Source organism: Cervus canadensis, chromosome 6 (genome assembly GCF_019320065.1).
Source record: "Cervus canadensis isolate Bull #8, Minnesota chromosome 6, ASM1932006v1, whole genome shotgun sequence".
Classification (NCBI taxonomy): Eukaryota; Metazoa; Chordata; class Mammalia; order Artiodactyla; family Cervidae; genus Cervus; species Cervus canadensis.
The window spans coordinates 93,543,024-93,553,820 of record NC_057391.1 but is presented as its reverse complement, the minus strand read 5'-3'; the positions used below and the strand labels follow the sequence as shown (position 1 = coordinate 93,553,820).

The following is a 10,797-nucleotide window of genomic DNA, read 5'->3' as shown; positions in this document are numbered from 1 at the left end:
CATGGGCAAGATTTTTCGGATCTTTTACTTTAACATATATTCAATTTTGGGGCTGCCAATAATTTATCAAGAATGAATGAAGCAACCCAAACTCTTTTAATTACTCTTCATTTCATTGATGTATCTTTGACCTTTAATCATAAATAAATGTATCTCAGGGTGCCCTGAAACAATCTCCTAGTTTTCCAGAAACTTTCTGATCAGAAAAGTGCAAAGATCAGAGGAAGCAACTGGGGCCCCAAAGTAAGGTGGTTTCCTCTTGTGCACCCAAACGGTCATGGACAACTTTAACAGAAGATGCAGTCAGTTTGGGCACTAACCGGCTTTTTTTTCAGTGTATATCTAGAAGTTAATTATTAGTCTTTTCTGTTATTGGATTTTTTTTTTCTAGTGTGGAGACACAAATGATACCAAGATATTTGCTAGGTGATCAATTTTGGGTACTAGAAGAAACAGATAAGTCAGAGAAGGAAGAGGGAAGAATAGGATAAGAAAATGTTTACAATTCTTAAAAAATACTTCAGTTAAGAAAAATGTTTACCTGATACCTACTTAAAACTTGGTAATTTATATAATGAGAAAATATAAATATGAAAGAATATATCAAGATTTTCTAAATACTCTAAACCCTCAAAGAAGTCTCTGCATGTAAGATTTAGTATGATAAATGTCCTTTTTTGTCCATAGTGTATCTTTTGGTCTAGACAGGAAACTTCTGGTAATTTCAGCCATACTGTGTGCATGCTTGCTAACTTGCTTCAATCCTGTCCAACTCTGTGTGACCCCACGGACTGTGGCCCACCAGGCTCCTCCGTCCATGGAATTCTCCAGGCAAGAATACTGGAGTGGGTTGCCGTGCCCTTCTCCAGGGAATCTTCCTGACCCAGGGATCAAACCTGCATCCCTTGCATCTCCTGCTTCGGCAGGAGGGTTCTTTACCCCTAGCGCCACCTGCGAAGTCTATACAAGCATGCTGTACTCAACGGCAAATTTTGAAAGAACAGAATCACTTTGCTGTACAATAGGAATTAATAACATTGTAAATCAACTATACTTCTATAAAAATAAACAAGAAAAGTGAAGTGGTATGTTTTTAAAAAAACACAAAGGAGGAAAAGCAACTGAAGTGAATTTGGGGTTCCAGGGCTTTAAGACAGGACTCTGGATAGCAAGGAGATCAAACCAGTCAATCCTAAAGGAAATCAACCCTGAATATTCATTGGAAGGACTCATGCTGAAGCTGAAACTCCAATACTTTGGCCAACTTTTTTAAAATGATGATTTTAAAGAAGGTAAAAATTTCTCTGAGTAGCTGAAAGAAATTTTACAAGGCTTATATCCTTTATATCGTGGATGAGGCCTTCAGACTCTCACTCAGAGACAATTTACTTTTATAAAGAGCTCTTACAAGCTAGAGACTTTGTGACTGTATAAGGTCAAAAACTCATTAGATCCTTTCTTTTGTAACCTCACTACTTAACACAAAACCTAGTACACAGAGTGGGCTGGATAAATATTTGTCAACTAATGAGACAAAGAGAAGCAGTATTTAGTAGGTGTTGTTGGAGACAGGTCCATGTGACTGGGAGGAGTGATGGTCTGAAATCCATAGGAGTGAGAAAATCACCACGACCATACACCGTGGTTACCACTTTAAAAACAAACGGTCCTAGAGAGCCTATGACTTCCTGAGAGATTAGAGCACAGGTACAAAAACAATTGCCGTGAACAACAATGACCCCGAGTCATTAGGAAAATATTCAATTTTATTTAATTCTCATTTAATACAAGTCAGGGAGCTATACAACGCACTGCTCAAATATTTCCATGAGGATTAAAATTGTCCCTCAATGGGAACTCTCTGTCTTCTCTCCTGTTTGGGTTTCCTTTGCAAAACATAATCTTGATGGCATAATATCACATATCTTTAAAAAACATATACCTTAAAAAAAAAAAAAACATATACCTTGGTTCTATTGCAGGATGTCTAATTCTATAGTATCTTTGGTAGATACAGAAAGTACACGTTTTCTTTGTCTTTTTGATTTATTAAGCTTCCCAGTAAAGAACTTTAGTATATTCCACATATCTGATCTTCCTGTCTCAGTTATGAAGCAGTACAGGATTGGGTCAGCAACACAATTTAAACTTGTTAATGCAACTGTGATTCTATAGATCTTATAACTCTGTTTCCCAGACTTGGAATGGTCAAATACTTGTTCTTTTAAGTTCATGTTGTGCTCCAAAACGCTGCGAATCAGCAACATCACATGAAAGGGGGTAAAACACAAGATAAAAGTCAACGTGATACTGACCAGTAGTTTTATGATTCTCTTCTTTTCCCTGTTTTCCGTGGCTTGATTTTGCCGCACAGCTTGGTAAACTTTCTTGTTGCAAGTCATTATCACGACCAAAGGTATCATATACCCTATACACGTCCTAGCAAAGTTAAACCTGATTTGCCAGTTCTCCAAAGGATATTTGTCATAGCATAAAGTAAAGTTAGACTTCTTGGCATCACAATATTCGACAGCTGTTTCATCTTCCCACAGAATAACCGCGTTGAGGATGGTTTCCAAAATCCAGATGGCAAGGCTGACCATGAACGCACATTTTCTCGACCTTAGAAAAAAGAACCTCAGGGGGTAGACCACTGCCAAGTAGCGATCGATCGCGATGCAGGTGAGGAAAGCTGTGCTGCTGTAAAAATTCAGGTACATGAGAAAAGCGCTCCCTTTGCAGAGGGAGGGGGAGAGCGTCCAGTTGTCTCTATTCCAGGTGTAATTGATCCACAGAGGAAGCGTTGAGGCATAGAGCAGGTCCGAGAGGGATAAGCTGAAGAGGTAAATGCCTAATTCGTTTTCTTGCTTTGCCTGCAGAAAAGACACACACAGAGAACCGACGTTGGCTGGAATGCTGACGATCACCACGAAGATGTAAACCACTGGGAACAAGTAGTGGTCCAAGTCATGCTGCTCGTCGATGCAGGTGCTGTTCATTGCTTCCTCTTAAGGGGCCGGTCACACTTGTTCTCAGACGGTAAACAGCAAACTGAGTCTTGCCTCTTGGTGATTCACTTTCAACACCGAATTCTCTTTTGCTAAGACTGTGTCAGTATTCCCTTGCTTTCAAATGTCCTGATTGGTTCATCGGTGGTCTTAAAGATGAATGGAGATCAATTTTCACACAGGTATCAATGGGTGGAAGTCAGGATCCAGGCTCCTGGCAGTCACGAAAGGAATCAGTCGATTTTAAGGTGCAGAAGTCCACGGGCTTCTTGTCACAGGAGGCTGACGAAGCGCTCTGGAGGATGAACCAGGTTATCCATCAGTTTTCACAGAGTGCTGGCTTCAGTTCAGTGTTCTTCACAAAACTCAGAGATTGGTGCGAACATGAATATACAAGGTTTCATTTTCACAGAGGTTGGCATCTCTTTCTAAAATGCTTTTGTTTCTGTAATGAAAAACAAACTAGAGTAGTTTGGATGTTTAAAAGAGACATCATAATTTTTGAAAGAATCTTATTTTATTTCATTTATTGAGGATATAAAAATGCATTAAATTTCATACAGTGAAGGTGTTTAAAAGGGGAAAATGGTTTAGCAGACTTCAGTAAATGAAATCAAGCTGAGATATTTGACTTATTTAAAATCACAATTATTCAAAGGACGCTGCTGCTGCTGCTAAGTCGCTTCAGTCGTGTCTGACTCTGTGGGACCCCATAGACGGCAGCCCACCAGGCTCCCCTGTCCCTGGGATTCTCCAGGCAAGAACACTGGAGAGGGTTGCCTTTTCCTTCTCCAATGTGTGATGAAAGTGAAAAGTGAAAGGGAAGTCGCTCAGTCGTGTCCGACCCTCAGCGACCCCATGGACTGCAGCCTACAAGGCTCCTCCATCCAAGGGATTTTCCAGGCAAGAGTACTGCAGTGGGGTGCCATTGCCTTCTCTGCAAAGGATGCTGGGTTAGAAGGAATTATACTTCCTACTGGAAATAATCTAAGAATGCAAAATTAAAGTCAAAAGTCATTTTAGAAGCTAATTTTTTAAAAAGATGGCATATTCAGTTATTTATTTGTAATCAGTAAATGCTTTTGAGTGTATGGTAAACTGTCTGATTACAGCATTTCAAGTCTTTAATTTCTTATGTAATCTCTGTATAAGGCGCTTATTTTCAAAATAAGCTTATGAGCCAAGAAAAAATTGTCATAAGAAGTTTGATAAAGTGAAGCATTTGAAAATATAGCAGCTTGTCGAGGCTTCAGAAATAATTAAGCAACACTACCTCATTTGTTTTTCCTTTCCTTTCTTTGCGGGCTAATTTACTTTATCATTCTCATACTCTTGTGAAAGACAGGGCAGAAGGTTCTCGATTCTGGGTAATATCTTGTGATCTTCAGTTTCTACCATTTACATCTGATTGCTTACAAGTCTAGTTTTCTAAAAAGGTCTGATGTTGTAGATTCAACATCTACAGAAAGAAAAGAAAAAAAAAAAAAGAGGGAAGCCGTCCTCCTCACCACACTAGAACAGAGGAATAGTGAGGTCTGCTGGTGCTTCGCTGATTTATCTGAGGGGGATATTCACAGGAAGCTCTGTGGAGTCACCATGCTGGGGAAGGAAGTCATGCCCTCTTCCTGAGTAAGCCAGAGAGTAAGCCAGGTCCGGAGCCCGGAGTGTAGATCACACAGCGTGAAACGGAGCACTACAATTCCTGAAATCACCTAGCGTTTCCACACCTAAAAACATGAATCAACAGCCTTTCAGCTCAGTAGGGAATCCCGCCAGAGAGGGGGGAGCAAGAGCTAAGATCAGAGAGCTAAGTGAGCTGGGTACCCTGAGGCGTATGGGGATCTGGAGGAACTACTTTTGACGGCAGAGAACCAGGGACAGAGCGTGGGCCTGCGCAGGCAGCAAGTGGCGCTCGGTCATCCAACACGTGCTGGGGTCCAGGAGCCTGCGCCCTCAAAATAAAGAAGCTAAAATAACACTTCACAGGTATTTACAGACCGCAGGGTAAGTTGGCAAGTTCCCTGTCTCAGCGTTGCTTCTTTGAGGAATTCTCAGAAAAAACCCCACATCTATCCATGGCCTCTGGTTGGTCCTCACCTGGGAACTGGGTCTGAGACTACACTATTAGTTTCGTTCTGAGAACTTAAGGTCAACAGTGACTCGATACTGGATCTATGTGCTCAGCTTCATTAGTCATCAGGGAACTACAGCCTAAAACCACAGTGAGATACAGCTACATCTTCACCAGAATAAATGAAATGAAAAAGATAGCAAATATTAATACCAAATCTTGTTGATGTAGAGCATCTGGAACTCTCATATATTGTTGGGTGGGAAACTGTTTGGCTCTTATGCAAATCTTATGGTTCAGCAACTCTACTTCTAGGTATGTGCTCTACAGAAAGTCATAACATTCCCAAGACACATGTGGTAGAATTAGAATGTTCACAATAGCATCACTCATAATATCCCCCAACTGGAATGCCCAACAGCAATAGAAAAGATGCTTTTGAACCAAGGTGCTGGAGAAGGCTTTTGAGAGTCCCTTGGACAGCAAGGGGATCCAACCAGTCCATCATAAAGGAAATCAGTTCTGAATATTCATTGAAAGGACTGATGCTGAAGCTGAAGCTCCAATACTTTAGCTACCTGAAGTGAAGAGCTGACTCATTGGAAAAGACCCTGATGCTGGGAAAGACTGAGGGCAGGAGGAGAAGGGGGAGACAGAGGATAAGATGGTTCGATATCATTGACTCAATGGACATGAGTTTGTGCAAGCTCCGGGAGTTGGTGATGGACAGGGAAGCCTGGAATGCTGCAGTCCATGGAGTTGCAAAGAGTCAGACATGACTGAGTAAGTGAAGAACAACAAAAAATCTATACATCAATAAAAGGAACAAATTATTGTTACATGCAACAATGCAGTTGAAGCTCAGAAACAACGCAGAGGGCTAGAAAAAGGCAGGCACAAAGGGTCCATATTGTCTGATTAAGAACCAGGTAGTGTTAATCTGTGCTTTCAGAAATGAGGATAGCTCTCCATTTATTGAGGGCTTTCTGCATGCTGGACTCCATGTTAATGGCATGTATATTTGTTATAATACATGTTGTACAACTCTGCTGTTTATTACACTATATTACAAAGAAGAATTGAGTAACGTATTAGGCAATTAGCCCCCAGTTACCTGTCTGATCTTGGTAGAACTTGGCTGCAATCCTAGGTTGTAATTCTAAAGTCTCTTGACTCTTACCTACTTTGACTTCTACCTTTATATATATATAAATACTTTAGAAATCTGAAATATTTTTAGGGTTTGGGTCTTCCAGCTATAACAGCTCTTCTAATTAAAGAAAATGACAACAATAATCATTTATGCAAACTAGATATAAAATAACTCTAAACTTTCTAAAAGGCATTACTTTTATATTCTCTATTAAACTGCGTGGATTTCAAATAAACATGTGAGGATGATCATCTCAGGTCATGTCTCACCCTCAGTGACAGCATGTCTTTATGTTTCCTTATATTTGTCAACATGTCTTCTTCAGAAGGTTAAAAGTGTTCCTTTTCAGTAAGTTACGAGGCAACACATTTTAATTGGGCTTTCCCTCCCCCCACTGTATTTGGTTTTAGGAATAGATGGCTAAAAAGGAGCAAATATCCTGCTACCACTTTGAGTTAGGAGGCTGAATTTTGAAGGGTCTATTGTTTAGATCAGGAACCATCTGTGAATTGTTTTAAAGTTGAAATGAATTATGTTTCACCACTCATAATGTGGTGATAAAGAAAATGTGAGTAAGACCCATTGGAAGTGGGAAGGAACCTCCTGCAGTCCCTTTCTTCTCAACAAAGCCCATCTGCCTTGTTACAAGCAACCACGTAGAATGTCATGTTAAACGTTTAGCTGTTGTAAAAACCTGATAAAGAGGAGTCAGGAGGCAGCGGCCTTTGGGGAGGGGCTGGGTTATGACAGGAAGAGTGCCCCGGGAGGACTTCTGAGAACCGAGTGGCGTTCTCTTTCTTGATATGAGTGTTGCCAAGAACAACCCTGGGCTACAGCCCCGGGGTCACAAGGAGTCAGACACGACTGAGCGACTCCGCGCAGCACGCAGCACATGAACGAGCTTGTGACAAGCTCGAACAAGTTTGTAAAAATGAACAAGTTTGTAAAAATGCATCAGGCTGTGACCTTTGGATACGTGCATTTTTTTCACATACAGGTTATGTTGTGATTAAGGTTAAAAAGTGGAATCAAAAGGCTATGTGCGATGAGATGTAAAGAATCTTGACACCATCACCTCGATTACCCGCGGGTGGAGTGTAAATGCCTTCCTAAGAAACACTACGATTCTAGTCCTTTCCTCACACATAAAAGGCAATTTATAGAAGCACAACAGAACAGTAACTTAAGTAACTTGAAAATGAATTCACCCAAAACAAAGGCTTACCAGATGGAAAAGTGAGTCTACTAGGGTCCTGGAAGAAGCAAATAGAAATCATACCTTGAGGAGAGCTCCCTTGACCCAGGCTTTAAAGAATTCTCACGGATAGGGTTCTAACAAATATGAACTGATTAAAATGCCCTCCATTCACACAAACACACACACAAAGACTCGAGATTTTAAAAATAGATAAAAAGAGCAAACATCCTGCTACCACAGGGAGAGAAAACAGACACAGGCAGAAATTAGCTACTCTGTGTGAGATTCAGTAAACAAATAGGAAAGGAGAGACCTGGATCCACAAGAGCCTTAGAGATGAAATTAATAGATATACAACACAAAACAAGTATGCCCAATATGCTAAAGAAATAAAAGAAGGAATCTGAACATATGAATAAGGATCCAGAGACAATGAAAGATAAGTAAGCATATAAAAGATTGAAAGAGCCTTTTCAGAAATAAAAACTGCAATAATTAAAACTCAACACAGGGAATAACCAACTGACCAACTCCAGTTGAAGAGAAAATTAGTATGTTGCAAGGTAGAGCTAAAGAAGTACACAAAATTATCAGAGTGTTAAAGAGATGAGAAAATACCATACCACAGAGATAAGGAGGATAAGGTGAAAAGGTCAGCATATGTATAACTGAAGTTCCCGAAGGACAGGAGAAAGTAGGGGAGAGGCAATGTTTGAAATGATGCTGACTGAGAGATGTCTGAAAGTGGTGCAGGACGAGGCATCCTCAGATTATGAAGCTCAGCAAATCTGAAATAAGATTGGGAAAAAAAAAAAAAACAACAGAGATGGAAATCTCTCTTTACATGCATTGCAATCAAGCTTCAGATCACCAAAGACTAAGACAAAAAGAAGAGCCAGGGAGAAAAAATGGATTACCTATGAAGGATGAAATTTCAACCAAGACCTTTTCAACAGCAATAACAGAAACCAGAAGGCAGTGGACTGATATTTCCAAATTGCTATGAAAAAAATGTCATCCTTTAATAGCCTACCCAAGGGAAGGAAATTCTAAAATGAGAGCACAAATAAGGATGTTTGAAGATAAACTACCACTGAGACCATTGACCCCCACAATCCTCATTAGAGAGACTTCTAAAGAACATAAGAGAGGAAGGAAAATGTCCGAGATGCCCAGAATAGAATAAGCTACCAAGGATGGAATTCTCATCGTTTCACAACGTTATATCCGTGACCAGGCTTATGGGTCTGGGGGAGAAATTTAAACCATGGAAATATTCTTCCTTAGAAGCGGGACTGGGGGAGCTGGGTGATGGTCAGGAAAGGACCCTTTCCTCCTTTGTCCGTGGTACTCAGCAAATAAGCTTTTTTTTTTTTTTTTTTTTAAGGAGGACTTTCCTGGTGGTCCAGCGGTTGAGAATCTGCCTACAGATGCCAGGGGACCCAGAATCAGTCCCTAGTCCCGGAAGATGACGCACTCCGAGAGGCAACTAAGCCTGCCCACCGCAACTACTGAAGCCCACGCACCGAGCGCCCGCGCTCCCCAGCGAGAGAAGCCCCTCCGTGCGAAGCCCTCGCTCACACCTGGAGCAGCCGCCCTTCGCCCCAACTAGAGAAAGCCCGTGTGTGGCAACAGAGCCAGCGCGGCCAAGGATAAACAACGCATCTTGAAAAAAAGATAAGAAGGATCAACTGGAAAAAATGATTTTGAGCCGACTCACAAAATTCTCAGTGTAATACATTTCTTTCTTTGCAGAAACATCTCCTGCCTTAGCTAAAACAGGCGCGAGACTGCATGGTTTGATGAAGCAGATCCTGAGTGCCTTCTGGGTGGGACCACAGAGACGGGGTTACGGAGGCTTGTGGTTGCGTCGTGTGGGCTCTGCGAACTCAAAGGCTCTCAACAGTTCTTGGGGGACTTGTGGCCACGTGTGTTTCTTTATCTGTTTCAGTTTTCACAGGTGTAGCTCAGCAACCATTTTATAGAATCCTTGTGAGGACTGCACGAGATGACACGCGGAGCCCAGTCTGAGAACATGGTAAGCCTTGGCTGCGCGTCCTCGGACACTGCTCGAACGACAACACTGGTTGTTGCCGTCCCACTCCTCTGAGACCCCATGGAGCCCGCCAGGCTCCTCTGTTCATGGGATTTGCCGGGCAAGAGCCCTGCAGTGAGCTGCCGTTTCCTCCTCCAGAGGTTCTTCCTGACCTAGGGATTGAACTCGAGGCTCCTGCATTGGCAGGTGAGCGCTTCACCACTGAGCCACGAGGAAGCCCAGCCACGCGGCGAGTCTGCGTTCCCTCCCACATCTCCCGAATGGAGATCACCTTCGGCTAGCTATCCAGAGCGCAGCGGAGAAGCCAGAGGCTCACGGAGTGAAATGTACACAATAACATTTCACATGTGATACCAGACTGCGAAGATGAGAGCTGTTAGATTAATTTGTGTGACTCTCAGATTAAAAGGGAACCCGTAGTTCTTATCATTCATGCCTCTTTTCAGATACTGTTTTCACTACTTTAACCATATTTTGAGGAAATTGCGTTTAGGTCCAGTGCTGAGAAATCAGGGTTAAGGTTTTGATTCTGACCTTAATTTCTACCTAATGCCTAAAGAAGATCATCCACAGCTCCTAAAACAATACAAACCATTGATGACGATGATCATAAGATAAAACGTGTTCTAGGAAACCTTTACCTTCACTTATCAGTTGAATAGCTACTTATTAAGACTCTCCTATGAGTCAGACAAGTCATAGTCAAGTTATTAATTAATACTGGAAATATTATTTTCAATTTTATTAATAATGTGGGAAACATTAATACTAGAAATATTATTTTCAAATTTCACATTATTTCTGATGGTATAAAAACTTACCAGTAGACCACTATATTGGTGAAAAAGTGGTGCTAGATAGCTCTATAGCCAGGAGTTTGCACGTTTCTTCCTAACCACTTAATCTTCAGTTTGTGGATAGGCTGTTTCCTGTAGAGGAAATAGAGCGTAAACATTCCCCCATTGTGTTTTGATGGTTTTACCTAACTATTTTACACAAAAATTTTGACATCCTTTACTGCCACTCTAAGTAGAGAAACCATATGTCATCCTCATGTCTCCCTGTCTTATAGTATCACATTTATACAGCCTAAACTAGACAAAATGTTGCATATATCACTGACAACCATTCAAAAGTATGTTAGCTACTTAAAATTTTATTTTTTAATCTTACACTTACCCATGTTCCTTGGGATGGTGATTCTGCCGAGGAGTCAGCTAAATCTGCTTGCACCCAGAAGAGAAACCAGCATTGTTGAGGGGACAGGAAATTGAACTCCTATGTCGTCATAAACCAATGAGGAAGCAGCAT

The 10,797-nt window shown here is 41.3% G+C and overlaps 1 protein-coding gene across 2 annotated transcripts; it reads right to left on the bottom strand.

Moving 5' to 3' along the window:
- Window positions 1-1,759: 1,759 nt before the first annotated feature.
- On the bottom strand, window positions 1,760-10,737 carry GPR65 (G protein-coupled receptor 65). 2 transcript variants are annotated; one of them, XM_043472713.1, is made up of 3 exons: window positions 10,666-10,726; window positions 10,308-10,415; window positions 1,760-3,453 (listed from the first exon to the last, which is right to left on the bottom strand). In XM_043472713.1, exon 3 carries the CDS (start codon window positions 2,997-2,999, stop codon window positions 1,974-1,976), a length of 1,026 nt encoding a protein of 341 aa, XP_043328648.1. In that variant the 5' UTR covers window positions 3,000-3,453; window positions 10,308-10,415; window positions 10,666-10,726; the 3' UTR covers window positions 1,760-1,973. The 2 variants fall into 2 exon arrangements, with proteins under 2 accessions (XP_043328648.1, XP_043328649.1); XM_043472714.1 differs by lacking the exon at window positions 10,308-10,415 and having other exon boundaries at window positions 10,666-10,737.
- Window positions 10,738-10,797: the final 60 nt, after the last annotated feature.

What these genes read in the sequence shown, in the direction of transcription:
- GPR65 (XM_043472714.1), bottom strand. Translation starts at nt 2,999, where the DNA reads ATGAACAGCACCTGCATCGACGAGCAGCATGACTTGGACCACTACTTG.